This window comes from Tribolium madens, unplaced genomic scaffold, assembly GCF_015345945.1.
Source record: "Tribolium madens isolate multiple individuals breed KSU strain unplaced genomic scaffold, Tmad_KSU_1.1 Scaffold_20;HRSCAF=117;Tcas5.2_LG4, whole genome shotgun sequence".
NCBI classification, from domain to species: domain Eukaryota; kingdom Metazoa; phylum Arthropoda; class Insecta; order Coleoptera; family Tenebrionidae; genus Tribolium; species Tribolium madens.
In genome coordinates this window covers 5,200,598-5,219,401 of record NW_025400985.1, presented here as the reverse complement: position 1 = coordinate 5,219,401, position 18,804 = coordinate 5,200,598, and the positions used below count along the sequence as shown (strand labels likewise).

General features: G+C 33.8%; 4 protein-coding genes and 1 pseudogene across 14 annotated transcripts in view; 1 reads left to right on the top strand and 4 right to left on the bottom strand.

Annotated features, from left to right (window-relative positions):
• Positions 1–18,804, top strand: part of LOC123005371 (uncharacterized protein CG43867) — an 82,731-nt gene that overhangs the window by 48,327 nt on the left and 15,600 nt on the right. The window contains exons 1-2 of one of the 9 annotated variants that reach the window (XM_044399090.1): positions 10,998–11,127; positions 15,519–15,726. The exons of 6 other annotated variants lie outside the window; for them this stretch is intronic. In XM_044399090.1, the coding sequence (XP_044255025.1) occupies positions 15,658–15,726 (69 nt within the window). In that variant the 5' untranslated portion in view covers positions 10,998–11,127; positions 15,519–15,657. Of the gene's footprint in view, positions 1–10,997; positions 11,128–15,469; positions 15,727–18,804 lie in introns of those variants that run through there. 2 more of the 9 variants (XM_044399091.1, XM_044399094.1) reach the window with 2 other exon arrangements.
• LOC123005377 (probable cytochrome P450 6a14) lies at positions 23–1,736 on the bottom strand. Of its 2 annotated transcripts, XM_044399103.1 has the most exons (4): positions 833–1,645; positions 596–766; positions 288–539; positions 23–238 (listed from the first exon to the last, which is right to left on the bottom strand). In XM_044399103.1, exons 1-4 carry the CDS (start codon positions 1,572–1,574, stop codon positions 72–74), a joined length of 1,332 nt encoding a protein of 443 aa, XP_044255038.1. In that variant the 5' UTR covers positions 1,575–1,645; the 3' UTR covers positions 23–71. The 2 variants fall into 2 exon arrangements, with proteins under 2 accessions (XP_044255038.1, XP_044255037.1); XM_044399102.1 differs by having other exon boundaries at positions 596–1,736.
• LOC123005376 (probable cytochrome P450 6a23) lies at positions 1,971–3,906 on the bottom strand. 2 transcript variants are annotated; one of them, XM_044399100.1, is made up of 4 exons: positions 3,795–3,906; positions 2,550–3,741; positions 2,251–2,502; positions 1,971–2,201 (listed from the first exon to the last, which is right to left on the bottom strand). In XM_044399100.1, the coding sequence occupies exons 2-4, from the start codon at positions 3,691–3,693 to the stop codon at positions 2,035–2,037; spliced, it is 1,563 nt and encodes a 520-aa protein (XP_044255035.1). In that variant the 5' UTR covers positions 3,694–3,741; positions 3,795–3,906; the 3' UTR covers positions 1,971–2,034. The 2 variants fall into 2 exon arrangements, with proteins under 2 accessions (XP_044255035.1, XP_044255036.1); XM_044399101.1 differs by having other exon boundaries at positions 2,550–3,753; positions 3,795–3,862.
• LOC123005379 lies at positions 4,071–5,887 on the bottom strand (annotated as a pseudogene).
• Positions 6,182–16,850, bottom strand: LOC123005378 (cytochrome P450 6A1-like). The gene is made up of 4 exons (XM_044399104.1): positions 16,712–16,850; positions 6,848–7,986; positions 6,549–6,800; positions 6,182–6,503 (listed from the first exon to the last, which is right to left on the bottom strand). Exons 2-4 carry the CDS (start codon positions 7,968–7,970, stop codon positions 6,337–6,339), a joined length of 1,542 nt encoding a protein of 513 aa, XP_044255039.1. The 5' UTR covers positions 7,971–7,986; positions 16,712–16,850; the 3' UTR covers positions 6,182–6,336.

Here is an 18,804-nt window from a genome sequence, read left to right as displayed (position 1 = left end):
TACAAACATAATATCAGCTGAGAACAATGATAAGCTGTTTATTTGACAACAAAAACATAAATTAAACTGATTCATTCTAACGTTTGGACGTCCAACCAGACACCACCTTCAGGCGATGAAACGAAAGCTTTTTTATCCATTTCCAACGGTACTTTAGTTTTTTTATTCAGAGTAATTTTATAATTACGGAGAAGAGTTGTCAGACCTACTTTACTTTGAATCATTCCGAATCGCAGGCCTAGAAAAATATTTAGTATTTTTTTTTTATTTAATAAAGTTGCTAGTACCTATGCAAACTCTTGGACCTTCTCCAAAAGGTATCCATGTAAAATCAGGTCGCTTATTTTTATTTTCTTCGGAGAATCGTTCAGGATCAAACTTTTCAGGATCAGGATGATATTCGGGATCATAATGTAGAGCTTGAGCTGCAATACCAACCATATCGCCTTTTTTTAATCTAATTGTTGTGTTTGGTATAGTATAGTCTTTGGTACATTGTCGAATTAGTAGTGGCAAAGGTGGATATTTGCGCAAAGTTTCTAAAAATAGTCATAGTTTTGTTTAACACCTACAATAAATTCATTTTTTTATTTACCATGTATGACTTTTTCCATGTAACCTAGTTCCATAATTGCGTTATAGCTCAATTCGCCGTTATATTTTGCCAATGTTGTTATAATTTCTTCTCTTAGTTTTTCTTGTATCTGAGGATTACTTGCGATTTCATATAAAGCGAACGTCATAGTCGTTGATGACGTTTCAAATCCTGCTAAGAAAAACACAAACGCCTGTGCAGCGAGTTCATTCAGTGATAATGCTTTATCAGTTTTACTTTGATCGCTCGTTATGTTGCCATCGTCTGTCACAACTCCTCGATTTTTGAGCTGGATAAGTAAATGCATGAAGTCTTTTCTGTAGATGTTATTTTTTTCGCGGTAATTCACAGTGTCGCGTATTGCTTTCATGAAGAATTCTTCCACTTCCGGTTTGGTTGTTTTCATTTTCATTGCCTGTAAAATATTTCGGGGGAAGATCAGTTGAAGAAGGATTTTTATCCGGTCGATGACATCAATTTCAAATATCCGTTTTCCGAATTTTCGGAATTCAGCTTCTGGATGTTTGAGACTGTTACATTCGAGTCCAAATGCAACAGAACCGATTACGTCGGTGGTGAATCGAGCTAAAATATCTTTGATATCTATTGAGGTATGATTTTTTGCTGCTTTATCCACAATGGGTTTAAGTCCAGAGGCACAATCGGCTAATGTTTGAAACATCATTTTGATTTTTCCGGAAGTAAAAGTTGGTGTTAGATTAACTCTCATATTTTTCCATTTTGCGTCTTCTAAATTGAATAAATGACCACTTAGAGGATCATTTTCCGAATCAAAGTAATTTCCATGGTTCATGAAGTGGTGAAAATCTTTTTGCATGATGTGTTTTATAATTTCTGGGTCAACAGGGACGTAAAATTGTTGGAGACAGAAATACACACCGCCGTGTTTAAATCCATTTGTTTTAATTTTATTATAGAATTCTAGAAATTGCTCACCGAAGGTTTGATGACCGAGCATTACTCCTTTTGTATCGCCAAAAGGAAAAGTAGGTGCAAGAGTTGGTAAACCAACTTTAACCCAGTATGTAAATTTCCATTTGTAGTAAATAAGAACACCAATTAAAATCGTTACAAAAAGAACAGTGAAGTCGTAGACGAAATTATAAAGTAGTGTATTCATGTTTAAGGACAAATGTGTACTAAACAATTTGATTTTACAAAAACCGTTCGAAAATAAATTGCTTAAGATGTATTTAGATCTGAAGTTTCGCAATTTTTAATGTGGTAAGTCGTCAGGGTTACAGGGAAAATAAATACGATCAGTTCAGACGAACTTAATTATCAAAATGTCGAAATGAGTAAGTACTTACTCATTTCAACAGTGCATGTGTACTTAAATGGAAAATTTTCACAATTAAAGTGCACAAAAGTAATAAATTTTATTTATCATATTTATTTTTATATTTTGTATGCATTATCTAATTTAATTTGTCAACGTCCAGCCAAACTCCACCTTCAGCGGATGAAATGAACGATTTTTTATCCATTATCAGCGGTACTTTAGTTTTGCTGTTCAACTTAATTTTGTAGTTCTTCAAAATTGTTGTTAGACCGACCTTCGTTTGCAATAATCCGAATCGCATTCCTAAAAATTACATTTATTTGTATGATTTTTTTCATTTGAAGTCGCTAACCTATGCAAAGCCGTGGTCCTTCTCCAAAAGGTATCCAGGTAAAGTCAGGTCTTTTGCTTTTGTTCTCTTCCGAAAACCGTTCAGGATCAAATTTTTCAGGGTCAGGATAATAATCTGGATCTTTGTGTAAACCTAAAGCTGAAATACCAACCATGTCACCTTTTTTTAATTGAATGCTAGTATTTGGGATTGTATAATCTTTATTGCACTTGCGTGTCAAAACAGGCAAAGGAGGATATTTCCGCAATGTTTCTGAAAATTTTCAATTAAGATAAGTTGATGAGAAAAGTGTATCTTACCGTAAATATTTTTTTCCATATAAGTCATTTCCATCATGGCGTCGTATGTTAGTTCATCGTTGTGTTTTTTCAAAACTGTATTTACTTCTTCGCGCAGTTTTTCCTGGATGTGTGGATTGTTTGCTATTTCGTATAATGCGAATGTCATTGTTGTGGACGATGTTTCAAATCCGGCAAGGAAAAAAACAAAGGCTTGTGCCGCTAGTTCGTTCATTGTCAAACCTTTTTCGTCTGTTTTCTGTTGATCATTTGTTAGACTACTATCGTCTGACACTGTTCCTCGATTTTTGAGCTGAATAAGCAGATGTAGAAAGTCTTTTCTGTAAATATTATTTTTTTCTCGATAGTCGACAGTGTCACGAATTACTTTCATGAAAAAATCTTCTACTTCTTGTTTAGTTACTCTAAGTTTGAATTTTCGTAATAACTTTTCAGGAAATAACAACATCATTAAAAATTTTATTCTCTCTATGACTTCCACTTCAAAAATGCGTTTGCCGTATTTTCTGAAAAGATCATCCGGATTTTTCAGACTATTACAGTTAAGACCAAATGCAACAGAACCAATAATATCAGTAGTGAATCGAGCTAAGATATCTTTAATTTCAATAGGTGTATGATTTTTTGCTGTTTCATCTATTATGTCTTTTAGACTGGTAGTACAATCAACCAAAGTTTGAAACATCATTTTCATTTTTCCCGAAGTAAAAGTAGGTGTTAATTTGACTCTCATATTTTTCCATTTTGCATCTTCCAAATTAAACAAATGTCCATTAAGAGGATCACTATCCTCGTCAACGTAATTTCCATGATTCATGAAGTGATGAAAATCACTCTGCATTATACATTTAATAATACCTGGGTCAACCGGAATGTAGAATTGTTGTAGACATAAGTAAACTCCTCCATGTTTGAATCCGTTTGCTTTGAACTTGTTGTAAAAAATTTGAAACTGCTCACCGAAAGTTAACCTTCCTAACATTACTTCTTTGGTATTACCCAAAAGGAATGTTGGTTGAAAAATTGGTAATCCGACATTCACCCAATATTTATATTTCCAATTGAAAAAGAGAATTACACCGATTGTCAGAGTCGTAAAAATTGCAACAACATCGTACATTACACTTGTAGAAAGTAAAGTCATAGCGTAAACAGTAATTCAACAGTGTTAACTATAAATTTATTCAACTGACTGAAAAATATACTTTACCTTTTTATTTATGGAAGGTAAAATGTTTATCTTACTTTATCGATTATACCTATGTAGATGACTTGATAAGTGATAAATCGGACAGGATTCATAAACCAGAACACTGCAAACTGCCATTTTTAACGAACATACAGCATAATTAATTTTAATTATGTCCTTAGCGTTACAAAATTCGGGTTCAAGGCTATGTTGAAACATTATGCTCATCCGTTTATATTTAATCATAGAGGACCCGGAATACAGATGAAACGATGAAGTTTGTGGTTAAAAGTTTGTTGTAGTTTTAATTTAAAAACAAGAGTAAATCATGCAGTACTTTATCGTATGTAATGTTTATAATACACCAACAATAAATTGTCACATCTAACATCAGTATTAATTTAATACAATCTTACGATATCTGGTTAAAATTTAATTCAAAGGTGTAAAATCTAACCAAATTCCTTCTTTGGTAGTGGTGATGAAAGTTTTGCAGTCCATTTCCAGGGGAGTTTGCGTTTTTTGATTTAACGTCACTTTGTAATTTCCTAATAAAGTGGTTAATCCCACTTTGGCTTGCAGCATTCCAAAACGTAAACCTGAGAAAAAAAATTAGAAAAATTATCATTCGCCAGTTAAATAGTCGTACTAATACAAATTCTTGGACCTTCACCAAATGGCAGCCATGTGAATGGTGGCCGACTGTTTTTAATTTCTTCCGAAAAGCGATCCGGGTCATATTTTAATGGATCGGGGTAATATTCAGGATCATAGTGAACACCCAAAATGGGAAGTACCACCATGGTACCTTCATCCAGATGGAGGTTTATGCCGGCGACGTCATAAGCTTTGGTACATTTTCTGTTCAAGAATGGTACTGGTGGATATTTTCTCAAAGTTTCTGTAAATTAATTTTAGAGGACTATTTATTTTTATAAAATGTTATTACCATTGAGAACTTGTTCCATGTATGTCATTTCCATAAGAGCCTCGTAAGATATTTTATTATTATGTTTATCTAATACTATTTTGATTTCCTTACGCAACTTGTCTTGAATTTTTTCATTGAGACAGTTCGTACAAGGTGAAGGTCATTGCTGTTGAAGAACCGGCGGCGAAGAAGACAAAAACTTGTGCTGCCAATTCATTAATTGTCAATGCAACTTCTTTGCTTTTGTTGTTATTGTCAAGGAAAGTTTCGTCATCTGTTACTTTCCCTATTTTTCAGTTGTAGCAGCAAGTGGAGGAAGTCTTTACGATAAACATTATTTTTTTCTCTAAATTCTACAGTTTTCTTCACCAAATTCAACATGTAGTTTTCCACATCCGGTTTGGTGGCTTTAAATTTTACTAAATTTAGGAGATACATAGGCATCATGAACTGAATTAAATTTTTCAAATTTTCCCAAGTTGTATTTTGGAAAGTACGTTTTCCGTAGTACCTAAATTCAGGGTCTGGATTTTTAAGACAAATACTTTCGAGGCCAAAAGCATAAGAGCTAATGACGTCTGTAGTAAAACGTGCTAGGGTTTCTTTGACGTCTAAAGTTTCTTTCCGTTTTGCAGCTTCTTTCACGTAATTATCAAGTTTTTTTGCACAATTTGACATAGTTTCAAACATCATCTTCATTTTACCTGATGTGAATGTTGCTGTCAATTTTGCTCGAAGATTTTTCCATTTATTGCCTTCCAAAGAAAACAGATGTCCACTCAGAGGATCAATTTCTTCATTTACGTAGAAACCACGATCAATGAAATGTTGAAAGTCCTTTTGCATGATGTTTTTTATAATCGTAGGATCCACGGGGATGCTGCCCAAAGTTATATTTTGTTTTGAATAAATCAGCACAATTACCGAAGGGAATTGAAGGTTCTAAATACTCAAGATCGCGTTTTTTCCAATACGTAAAAGCCCATTTATAATAAACCACTAATCCGGCAAGCACAGTCACAAAAATGGCCACCAGGTCGTATGTTAAACTGCCATTTACTAGAAGCATTTTTAATGGCAAAATTTATGCAAGATTTTAACTGATTTTGTTTGTTTATGCGGTTAAGTTCACATCGACTCTGATGGTAATATGAATTTTGCGATTACAAATAAAGTTAAATTGTGATTTGTCATGATGAAAATTGTAATCATATCACAGCAAACTTTGCTGAAATGAATAGTCACTTAATGTACTTGAGACTGACTATGTACAGATTAGTGTAATTGTCTATGATACAATCACTGTTTATCTGCCGAGTTGGCAAGGTCAATTTTTACACGTGAAAAATTATTTTGGCAAAGGTACAATTAAATGTTCAAAAAGTGATCTTTTTGTTAATATTTTTATTGTTCTGTATTCTTTATTAAGACTTTGGAATATATGTAAATCTTTGAAATAAGTAAATAAGTTTTGAAACCGGAATGGTATGTAGAAAAATCTACAGATTTATGGCTTATAGTTTTATTAAAAGAAAAAATACAAAGGTCTAGCATGCACTTGAACTATTCAAAATAATATTAATATTAATAATAATAATATAAGATATTTATATCGAATTAATAGACAACAATTTAACGTTACGTTAACGTTGGTATAGTTTAAGTATTTAATTTAGTTTCTCAAGATTCAGCCAAACGCCTCCTTCTGCTCTCGTCGTGAAAGATCCCTTGTCTATCTTTAGCGGCATTTTGGTTTTTTCATTTAATTTGACACGATAATTTCTTATAAACGTAGTTAACGCAACTTTACTTTGCAACATACCAAATCTCATTCCTACAAAAAATATGAATATCTGAAAGTCAAAATCAAAAATCGTACCAATGCAAATTCGAGGTCCATCTCCAAAAGGAAGCCATGTAAAACCAGGTCTTTCTTTTTTCTTTTCTTCGGAGAATCGATTCGGATCAAAAACTTCGGGATCCGGGAAATAATCTGGATCTGTTTGCAAACCTAAAACTGGAATCATCACACCTACGCCTTTTTTTATTTCTATATCTGTGTCCGGTACTATATAATCTTTTGTGCACAATCGCATTATTATTGGAAGCGGTGGATATTTTCGGAGAGTTTCTAAAAATATAGATAATTAATTTTTAGCCATAATAATTCAGTCTTACCTTGTATGACTTTCTCCATGTATGTCATTTCCATTATAGCCGCATAAGTTAGTTTGTTGTCGTATGTGGCCAAAACTGTGTTAATTTCGTCTCTTAACTTGTCTTGAATACGAGGATTCAATGCTAATTCGTACAAAGCAAATGTAATTGTACTTGAGGATGTTTCATAACCAGCCATAAAAAATACAAAAGCTTGTGCCGCTACTTGATTCATGGTCAAACCAAATTCTTTACTTCCACTGACTCCATCCAATATCTGACCGTCATCAGTTACAGTTCCCAGATTTTTTAACTGGATAAGTAAGTGCATAAAGTCTTTTCGATAAATGTTGTTTTTTTCTCTATACTCAACCACTTCGCGAATACTTTTCATAAAAAATTGTTCGACTTCTGTTTTTGTAAATTTATGACCTATGGCTTTTAAAAAACAGTGGGGTAATATCACTTGCATGAAAATTTTTATTCTAACCCAAATATCAAAATCGACTGCTTTCTTCCCATACATTCTGAAAGAAGTATTTGGGTCTTTCAGACTGTCACATTCGAGTCCGAAAGCTACAGAACTAATAACGTCAACTCCAAATCGACTTAACACATCTCTGGCATCCACAGGCGTTTTAGTAATCACACATTCATCCAGTACATTTTTTAAATTGTAGCTAACTTCTGCTAAAGTTTGAAACATCATCTTCATTTTTCCGGAAGTGAAAGTCGGGGTTAGTTTAACCCTCAAGTTTCTCCATTTTATATCGTCTAAGTTAAATAAATGTCCACTAAGAGGGTCACTCTCTTCGTCAACATAACCACCATGACTGGAAAAATGTGGAAAATCTACCAGCATGATATGTTTGACAATTTCGGGATCAACGGGTATGTAAAGAGGTGAGGCTCCGAAATAAACACCACCATGACGACAACCTTTGGCTTTAAGTATTTGGTAAAAGTCAACAAATTGCTCGCCAAATGATTTGCGTCCAAAAATTACTTCAGTAAGGTTACCAAATGGCAGTTTTGGAGGGATGGTAGGCAAACCTATCTTGTCCCAATAGCGCAGTTTCCATTTTAGGTAAGTTATTATTCCAAGAAGAAGAGTTACGATTAATGCTAGGAATGTATAATTCATGGTGTTTGGCGCAAATCTGTAAAAAGAAAAAAATTTTTAGATTGCTGCAAGAGCTTGGTGAAATTTGTAGCTACATAGATGCAAAATATTTGTAGACTTATTGTGTCTTCAGCAAAAAAATTGAACTTGTTTTATAACCAATAATTTGATAACTAGTTTGATGATTGTTAATTTGTTATAACGATACTTCTTTTTGCTTAACATTTTCGTTTCAGTATTAAAATAAATTAAGTTTGAGAGTTCGAAAAGCAAAATGTAAGTCATAAAGAGTCAAAATTGTGTATATTACTGTGTCATTATCGTTGTTAACAATGTAGATTTTCTTTTTTGTATAGGCCACTAATCGGAATCCACATGCGACCGGCAAAGTTCCTCCCTTGGAGGGTCCTTGAGCGCTCCAAGTAATATTAAGAAACCATAAAGAGATTAAGGGATTTTCTTCCAGAAAATAACTTTTATATACACAAAGTACTCAACGAACTTTTCCTCAGTTTATCGGAAGTAATGAACTCTTTGTTTTGTTTATGAATTTGTATTGTAGGGAATTTTAAGTGAGTAGAGACGTGCAGGTAGTTTCAGGTTAAGTGAGTAAACTACATCAACTTTTTTGTGTCGATTGCTGTACAAGGAAAAGTCATTAGTTGAATGCGCTTGGTATAAGTCTGCAGTTATCAGCGACGAAGGTTATAGTGTTTAGATCCGGGCGCTGTGCCTAAATTAAATAGAATTAATACAATCTGATAGGAAACGTGGCCAATGAAATCTGCTCCAAACACGCGAAACCGTAATCTTATAACTTACGCAGTCTACGTGACATTTCAGGCTGAAAATGTGTCTTCTTTCAGCTTCAGCAAACTGTTTTCGTTCGCTTTTCACCCGACCGAGGGATAATTCTGTTTATTTTCGAAATACGCAGCACACTGTCCGTCCTGATTTCCTATTGTGTCAGTTTTAAAGTCGCTTCTGCTTTTCGACGACGTGCTACGCTAAAATCTCCAACAATGGACCATCGGACGCGCCGAGTATTCGACGTTATTGATGGGCCGTTTGGCGCGAGGAAATTTTCCAGATGTTCTTAATATATCATCGTATTTAATCTAGAAACGCATTAAAGCAAACAATGTATAGAACGTAAATGCAACGGACAAAAGAGAAATGGAAAAAAATAAGAAAGAAAAGTGCAGTTCGCGAAGGCCATTTGGTGGGCCCGGGCTCTAATTGAAAAGATCTCCCCATTACGTGAGATCAATTTAAGGGGAAAACAGCCTGGGTGGCTTCTCTTCATCATAATTAACTCCGCTCAAGATATAAGGCTACCAAACAATCTTGAGAAATTGCAAATCGGCCATAACACCTTTTTCTGTAATTTTTTTAATACGTTCTTTGGTTAATTACAATATTTTTTTAAATTTATTAAAGACTTGTTTTGGTATAATGTATTCTTCGTATAAGTCCTAACAACAAGCTCCATTTTTAGTGGGTCGACATTGTATAAAAAGAATGTTCTGTGAATGGTTCACACATGATAAGGGCAATCTTTTAAAAGCCTCAGATAGGAAGAAAAGTAGTATTTATTTATAGTGGCAAAATATAACGTAAAAATGAAAAATATACTTTGTACAGGCTTTAATTAATTTTTATGTTTTTTTAATATGTTTTTTAATCGAGGATGAACATTATTATTGCGTAAAAATCACTTTGTCCTTTCTGTTGATAGCCGGCATTTCGCAGCAGTAAAATCAATACCCCAAATACTTTTGCGTAGCTATTAATTGACTTTAAGCACTTCCTTTCGAACACAACCATGAAATATCACTCGAAGTTTAGAGAGTTTTGGCATAATTAGGTATCCTGTACGGTTTTAAGGGAATTCGTTAGCTGTCAGATTCTTTAGAAATAAATACACTGACGGAAACATGAGTTGATTTCCTCTATTTCCGCTTAAAGCATTCTCTGATGCGGTCAAACTTACCGCACTGTTAAAAGCTCTAATGGATGGCTTTGACGTGTACTGTTAAAGAGGCAACTTTTGACCTATTTTTCCTTCCGACTTTCACTGTTTCAACAAATGAACTACTCTCGGAGTTAATTTTGCGTATGTGAGCTTTACGTTGAAAAATTATCGAAGTGATTCGTGAATGAATCCCTAACATTTTTCGAGGGTTATCCTTAAACTACTTTTTTGGATTAAGAGTAAAGCCTTTCACAAAATGCTCAGCTACTTTCGAGATTGCAAACATAGTAAGAACCCTATTTGTATACGGGTTAGGAAGGCTCTTGAACCCACGAAACAATAGAACGCGGGAAAAAACTTCAGCAAATAACTTTTCCGTAATTTTTTTTTCTGCAAATGAAGGGAACATAAGCAAATTGAATTAAAAAAAAATATGTTCATTTTAAAAATGAATTATCTTCGAATTGATCTTCTCGGGGATCGGCAAATTAAATTTTAATATCGCCCCTCTTCAAATAAACGCCGAGCTTTGACTTTGGGAAACAAGAGTGGGACACAAAGAAGAACTTTAAATTATCATCATACAACAGATAGTAAAAAAGCTCGCTCTTGGAGATTATTAAACCTGATACAGAAATAATTAACACCTCCTTTTCCACGTGTTTCGGTGAACCGTACATGACGTAATCATTCGTGAAAAATGACACGAAATAAGAGAGGCCGTCGAGGAAAAGAAGTTTTCAAAGGATGACATAAATCACGTGGTGTAGTGATTGGCTGCCACACGTAGAGTTGCGTGGCGCGGAAACATTTACAAATAAAACAGGGACGGATTGGCCAATAAACCACCGCTTTTTCGAAGAAAAATCGGGGCCTTTTTACATCCGAAAGTGCCCGATTTTAATTCGACAAATTGTTCTGTCACCTGTCCATCAATACATCGAAATTGTGTGTGCATATGATGTTATAGATTAGATTTGAGGAACGCGCATGCCATTTTCACGGGTTTCAGCAGCAGTGCTTTCAAATTTCAGCAGTAAGCTCCGAGCTTTCGCTGTTTACGAACGCTTGCACTTTTTCCTTTCACTTCAGCTTTCGGCGTGTGTTTTCCTCGAGAAAAAAGTGGTTTAATGTGATTTTTAGTGTGCGTTGTTTAATCATGAAAGCTTTTTTGTTCTTGTGGTTTTGTTTGTATGAGAGATGGTAATTGGTAAAAAATTGCGACGAAATCATTTTTGTACCTCATCTATCAAAGTTTCATTTTTTTTAAATTTGGCTCTTCGTTTCAGGTTAATTATCTCTTTGTGATTACATAGATGGTCCTAGATTAATTAATAAACCGTCTAGAGCTTGTGTTTGAGGACTTGTTTATGTGCCTCTACTGTTTCTTGATTTAATTTGCATAATATATTCCGGTATGATGTACGATGATAATCTTTAATGACTACGAAGTTAAATATTTGATTTTTTTAATGGATGAGGTATAAAAAAATTATGCCTTCAAATAATTTTTTATGTGCGTCAGCAGAGGATTAGAGTGTTGTTTCAAACTTGAATAATTATTTTAATTTAATTAAAACTTTACTAAGTACTTGAATTTTCTTGAGTTACTGCTGTTTTAGATACTCTGCATATTTAGTTTTATTGACAGCAATTTCATTTACAGTAACAAAACATGAGTGAATGAGAACATGCTTTTAAAATTAAATTAAAATCAATTTACCTCTGGCTGTTAACTTTTTCATAAAAGTGAATAAATTGATGTGTAAATATGGGAGCTCTATAATGGACCTCGTTATTTTTTTAACGCAATATTCAATAGGTTTATTTAATTATTCGTGGAGTACCTGTTGAATAAAACAAATCGCAATGCCAGCAAATTATTAATTGACTTTTACACAAAATAAATTTTTAATGTTGGTCTACAGTGTTCGTTCGGACGCTTGAAATTCGATTCAGGGTAAAGGAGGATTTGTTTTTTTTACATAGAAATAGTTTCCTTCTATACTAGAGAATGGAAGAATCGACAGGATAATAAAATGTTTTATGGGTTTGAGAAGTCTATAAAATTTAAACTTGTTCTCATCAATGATATTACTTGGATCAAATACAGTAACCATCTAGAATGTGTCTGTACTAAAGCAGAATCCTTGATATCGAACAATAAATTGGAAATTTCCTGGACTAACTTTATAGCATTGATTTTTCAGAACAGAACTTACAAAACCTTCTTAATCCAAACAAGACAAGGGGAAATGGTAAAATTTATATTATTTGCCTGGAAAAAAAGGCACACAAAATCTAAATGGAAACGTTACGAGGCTTTTGTCAGACTTCACCAAAGCATTTCAAAGGCATTTGTAAGCTTTGTAGGGAGTCTCTGGACATCAGCAGCCAGAAATTAGAGGCACGTTTTAACCACGCGACACAAAACTTCGTCTTGGCTTTACTTCTGATTTCAGCTTTGTCAAGAGTCCTGATATTAGAACGCCCTTTATGCTCATCTGATATGTCTATAAAACTTATCTCTTTGAAATGGGCGAGTTCTAGCAAGTTTTGCTTGAAATGCTCGAAACTTGCGAGAGAAACTTCACGAGAGACTTTTCATGTTTTTAATTTGACTGTCTAGTTTTTTTATCAGGCAATTATGACTGATGAGATACAGTGTATATCATTCCGGACCGCAAAAATTTCTCTATGTTCCTAGAGAGGTAATTAAAGTCTGCTTGTTTCACGACTGAAGTCAACAAAATTCGCTTGAAAAATTCCCATAATTGGTATACATTTTTAGAAAAATTTTCAGGAGTTTTCAGCGTTTTTTTCTCACGGTACGGTAGCTAATATGCCCGTGTTCGAGACCCGAAGGCATCATTAAAATGTAAAAAGAATAATTGTTTATATAAAAAATTTTAATAAGTGTTTTTTCGAAAAGGAAAACTTCTCAGTTTGAATGTTTGCAAATGGCTCTGGTTTATTGTCTTTGAACAAGTCTTTAATTAAATGCAAGAACCCTGCCCGGATTCCGCAAATAAATCACAACTCTTTCTTTCAGTTTTTCAGGATCATGAATATTGAATTTAAAAGTTTTCGTGTGAAAAGTTCCACAAGCAAGTTTCTCGTTCTTCTGTTCTTGCCAATTTTAAAGAAATCTGACGGAAACGACACGCAGTAAATTGCTTTTATTAATGATGTTTACTTAACTCACTTGCGGACGGGGAATCTCAAAGACGTTTTATCCCTTCTTTTTTCGTCGGGGTTCTTTAGTGGTCTTTTGTGTAGTTGGAGGAGTTTTCCAAATTAAACAAATCTTTAGTAGATAATAACTCTCAAATGATGTTTTTACATTTTATTTTCTAAAATCACTTTTACATCTCGATAAATTCGTCAAATAACATCTTAAGCAATTTACTATTTGGTCAAAGTGGCTACGAAACGAGGTAGAATCAAATCCAGAGCAGCGAAAGTGTTGCATTATTCTTTAAATAAGTAGTCTCGGAGCGAGCGTATTCACTCCAGTTCGGGTAAATATTGATTAGTCCGACCCACTTTCTGTCATCGCCTGTTACATACCGAACCTAATGGGGATATTTCTACCCCTTTTACATCGCCGCAATAGAACATACATGGGCCCTTGGTTCTAATATACGGACCCTTCGTGTCGACTGATACACACCGACATGGTCCTGCATTAATGAAAGTGTTCATAAATTAGCGAAATGCCGTTTTCCCACTCAATCCACAAACGAAAACACAATTATAGAAACCAATTTCGTTAGCCAATCATTCACGTTTTTCGAAACACTCCCATCGGATTTAAATGGGGGTTCAAAATACACGAGACTGGCCAGTTGCGAATTGCCAACCCAAATTGTGCAATGTATTACCATTTATCTTCCTTTTTAATTAAACATTTTAAACGACCATATGCTGAGTTTGAAATTTGTTTGTCATGGTATAGGTATGAGCAGCATGTCCCATTATGGTAGACATTTATGACTTTATGACCATACCAAATCAACAACTCGAGATGAATTCATGTGGATTTCATGTACATAAGCATATCGCATTGTTGGGTTTTTAGATACATATTTTGTAGCCCAGAAAAACATGAACAACACTCTTTTTCTTTGTTAATTGCATGGTGCGGTAGTTTAAATAAAATAAGAAATGTGGAACAAAATGTTTAATAAAAACTACATACCTTGGCGCAAGAAGAGCTTTTATTCCAATTTTTCCTCTCAAAGTGCCGTTCAACGTGAAAACTAAATGTCAAATACCTACCTATGTTTTATTATTCAAGGATTTCAGAAACTAATGAAAATATTTAAAACTAAACAGTTGCTTTTTTCCAACACTAATACTCGTAATTATACTGTTTCTTTGGTGCATTTGAGCTTACCTCTTATGTTGACGTTAATATACGCTCTACATAAAATACACTTATATTGGCATTTTGACATTATTTTCACAATTTTTTTATAACAATTTCTGAATTTACTAAAATTTCTGATCCAATATTAGTGTTGGAAAAATTTTTGAAGCCAACACGAGTTTTATAGTTTAAGAATCTCGGTCTACTAGACTTCAGCCGCGATTTTTAAACTGTCTATAAAACTCTTGTTGCCTTAAAATAACTGTTATTATTATTATTATTATTATTAGTTATTTGTATTACAAGGGAAGAAAGTCTGTTTTTTCCTCTCGCAGGTGGAGGTTACTTCCCGTGACTTGTTGAAAAAAGACACTTTTCTCCAGTGTAATACATATAATTTTTCCTACAATCCAACCAGAAAAAGCAAAAATAGTAATAATTTTTCTTGATATCTCAATTTTGCAATTAAATTTAGCAGCATGAGAGGTCACATATATTTTTAATGTAATTTTGACAGATGAGGGATAGGGGGAATTATACCTCCTAGAAAGGTAAAAGTTTCACCTCCCTGAGAGGTAATTGTCCACTTACCTTTTTGAAATTAGGGTGGAAAAGCTTAATTTCTGTTACGAAATAACTATTTACACTCAGACAGATAATTTTTAAAATAGATATATTGATTAACAATATCACACTTTGAAAATTAAACTTTATCTGGTCTTTTTTGCAGCAGGCCATAGAAATATTTTTTAAGGAATAATTTGGCGACTACCTACTTAGTTTGTCTATCTTGTGGTGAACTTCTTGTATACGAAATTTTAGACTGATAAATTGTGTTGTACTCAATCATTTTTGTTGACATATTTTCTTTGACCATCTGAATCGTGGAGTAAGCCAATAAATGGAATAATATACACGTTATAAATCATTTTTTCTGAGCGGAAAAGTAATGAAATTGTTAAAGTCAACTGCTTTCAAGATGTTTTTGATCGTTTGTGAAAGTAATGATAGAATTTGGATTATTTTCCATTTATATGCTTTGTGTTATTTATCTTCCCCAGTTTATTGTTCGAATTGAAACTTCCCATTCGGGTGTCAATTTTCTTAATCTGTCGATTATAGTCGAGCTCCTTGAATTGATTTCGGAGTAACAGTGCGTTCTAACGCACTTTCTCAGCTTGTTATCTCAATCTAACCGCATGTTTAATGTGAATCCGATCAGATAATTAGCACGAAGGAGGAGGAGTCGTCTGATGAGCTTTAAGATGAAACAGTGAAGACACGAAAACGTGAATCGAATCTCGAATAAAGGCTTAATAGTGGCGACTGCGGCTGTAGCATCGTCAACAGGGCTCTGCCTCATGGTCCAGCCGAGCAACAACAACAACGGGAGCTCCGACATGGACTCGCTCGAGGACATGCTACGGAAGGTAAATAAAAAAAAAGAAAATCCCCAACGATAAAAATATAGGACGTCGTTTTTTATCCCGAGTTTTTTAAATGTTACTGTACGAGTTTACAACTTTACAACTATTCATTTTAAGCTTGAATAATTGGACTCCCTAAGGCGACGCAATGATAACTTTTAAAAAATCGCTCATTCTCTTTTAAGCTTTTCCTACTTTCGTCTCGTGAGCTTTTCAGTGACGACGTTTAATTCCGTTTTGACTTGGCCCTTGAGGATTAACTAACTAACCGACATTCGCATTTATTATGAGGTGGAAATAAGGCCGAATTGGTGGAGGTTTGTTTGGCAAGGGTTAAGGCCAAATTTGCTTAATGGAATGGAATTGGTCGCTTTGTTTGTAAACACGCTACAAGCGAATCATATTTTATCCGATATTTTTTGACCAAAGAATATTTTATTAACACCTTATTTTACTAAACAGTTACAGGCAATATCTATGTTTTGTGTTTATGTGATCTGTTTTATGTTTATTTGAAAATCTACTTTTTTTGGTTGTAAATGACTATTATGATAATTTTAAACACTCCGGAAATTGATAAATGGAAGTCGCTACGATATAAACACCGACACAGGAATATTATTATAATTAACACAGTTTCGTGTTCATTACAATTTTCATTTGATATTCAGATATTAAAATTTATTCCGATAATAGTTGTTGACAACATTACTCCAGTATGTCAATATTTTAGTATTTGCCACCTAGGTTACGCATCAAATGTTTGAACCCAAACACCAAAATTATGACCGAAATTTTGTTAACGACGGGAAATAATATGTTTCCCGTGCGACTTAAATTAGTGACGCTGTAACATAGTTAGGCTATAAGCGTATTTAAATTGGGAATTGAAACATAAATATTTATAGAATGCTTCGAGTAAAAGATGTGTGTTTGGGAGTGAAAATTTTAAATTCACAGTTCCTTTGATTTTCCATTATTTGCTCACCTTATTTAAACTCCCCTTCGAAATCACTTAACAATAATCACTTTGAAAACAAATGTATCTTTATCCCCTGCTGAATAACACAATTAAATTAAAAGACCGCGCCTTGTGCGCACTGCAACCTCATATTAATTCAACTATAGTAGTAATACTAGCGTGAGCAGCATCCCAATTGACTTTTTGTGCGTGGGGGTTTGACCCTGATGCTTTTTCTGTGGTCCAAACCTGTATTCATCTCGCTTGCAAAAACTTTTGCCCGATTGAATTTAATTAATAGAAATATTATACCGTAGTTTTCACCCTGACAGTGATAAATGTCTTGTGCTTATATAAAAGCTCGAGCTTTTATTTTTCTAGCTAAAACTGTTTGTTTTGTTCACTACCGGTCATTTTATAGAATTTAACTAAGCGAGTTTTTGTGAGAAAGATGAAGCTATTCTCGCGTTGAATTATTATGCATTCATGGTGCCGATATATAAAAATGGCGTCGTATATCCTGAACGTGTGTGGTTGTTTTGTAGGCGCGTTTCTGAGCATTTGTACCAATTGACATGTTCTATATCACGCAAATCCCTCAGGGATTGTCACCATGCTTGTTATTTATGGTACCGCTGTGAATATCATACGCATACGCGTACGTCATACTAAAAACTCGCATCCCGTGGTCGAGAAGCATTCTGAAAATTCGTTACGGTTGACGGAGAGGTCTGGGGACAACTGCTTTTTAATATTTCAGTGGTGTTTTCAAAACATCAATATTATATCAAAGCGGACGAACATTAACGTGAATTATGGAACGACTTTAATTACTTTTGACATGAGTTATTGCTCTGATCTAATTTCAAAAAACATTTTCGATTATTTAGAACTAAACGAAACATTCAAAAAACGAATTTCGTTCGTATATCTCACAAAAAGATTTACGTCCACTTGGGCGGTTTAAAGGGATCGTTTGACATTCTTTCCCTTTTGCATTATTTGTTTTGGGACCGGTTATTTATATTACAATAATGCCCGAAATAAACTTACAAATAATGGCCTTTTTATACTTAATTTCTGTTCTTTAGTTTTATAATGTTTAATCCATAAAATATTTGTTGGTTTGATCTGTGTTTGTGTTTTAAAGATTTTGCTTTGCTCAAATGTGGGACAGTGATATTTGTAACAGTCTTGACAATTATGTTTTGTAAAACATTTATACTCTATCATCACCACCAACACACACAATAATCTCTGTTATGTGCAAAATATAGGGTGATTCTTAAGTACACCGACAAAATTGTATCCTTGGTAGTATCAAATGAGAACATACTGGAAAAAATATTTAAAAAATTCTTTGTTTAAACATTCTTCAAATAAAATTTATTAATGTTATTTTCGAAGTAAAGCGTACGCCACTGATGTGTTAGCACAGGTAGTGGAAACCATGGTACTAACGTACTTGATCATTACACCAATTCATAAACGCCGTAAGTGGCACGGATCAAGGGGGTTTTGCCCCTAAAAGGTATAAACGTAAAAAGGGTACAGTTTGTCTCTATTTATCCTTAGAGGAAGCTGTGATAAAATTTTGTCGGTCTATTTAAGAATCACCCTGTATAACTCATTTTCATGTACGGCGGAAATTGTTTAATTTTTTTAATGTAATTTAACTGATTTAAAAAATTATTGTCTAATTGTCGAGAACCCAATCACTGTGCTTGTTCTCAAACATCAAATTTTCTAATTAATCATAAGACAGAAAAATAATGTTGTTACATAATGTTAAATAGTGTTGTTACACTAATTCAACTAAAACAACAGATTTTGCGGAAAAAAGAATTTAATAAAAAAAAACTTCAAGTTGTTTCGAAAAATTCTGGTGTTTTGTAGTAAATCATAACTCAACTACTCCGGCTTGACCCACCCATTTCCTCCCACTTTTCCAAGTCGTTAACTTTTTACTGGAATTAAACGTACGTGAACCCTTTCATAAATTTAATTTTGACTTGTCCGCACAAAAATTATTGCCTTTCGAACAATACATATGGCTGTGTTATGACAGTCGTCGGTCGTAAATCTTCATTTCTAGAATATAACGATTTTCAACATTTTGT

Excerpts from the sequence above, each read along its gene's own strand:
- LOC123005377 (XM_044399102.1), bottom strand. The coding sequence starts at position 1,736 with ATGAATACACTACTTTATAATTTCGTCTACGACTTCACTGTTCTTTTT. Across the intron at positions 540-595 it reads CATGGAAAAAGTCATACATG|AAACTTTGCGCAAATATCCA; the intron begins GTAAATAAAAAA and ends GACTATTTTTAG. Across the intron at positions 239-287 it reads AGGTCCAAGAGTTTGCATAG|GCCTGCGATTCGGAATGATT; the intron begins GTACTAGCAACT and ends ATATTTTTCTAG.
- LOC123005376 (XM_044399100.1), bottom strand. The coding sequence starts at position 3,693 with ATGACTTTACTTTCTACAAGTGTAATGTACGATGTTGTTGCAATTTTT. Across the intron at positions 2,503-2,549 it reads TATGGAAAAAAATATTTACG|AAACATTGCGGAAATATCCT; the intron begins GTAAGATACACT and ends GAAAATTTTCAG. Across the intron at positions 2,202-2,250 it reads AGGACCACGGCTTTGCATAG|GAATGCGATTCGGATTATTG; the intron begins GTTAGCGACTTC and ends TGTAATTTTTAG.
- LOC123005378 (XM_044399104.1), bottom strand. The coding sequence starts at position 7,970 with ATGAATTATACATTCCTAGCATTAATCGTAACTCTTCTTCTTGGAATA. Across the intron at positions 6,801-6,847 it reads CATGGAGAAAGTCATACAAG|AAACTCTCCGAAAATATCCA; the intron begins GTAAGACTGAAT and ends CTATATTTTTAG. Across the intron at positions 6,504-6,548 it reads TGGACCTCGAATTTGCATTG|GAATGAGATTTGGTATGTTG; the intron begins GTACGATTTTTG and ends TATTTTTTGTAG.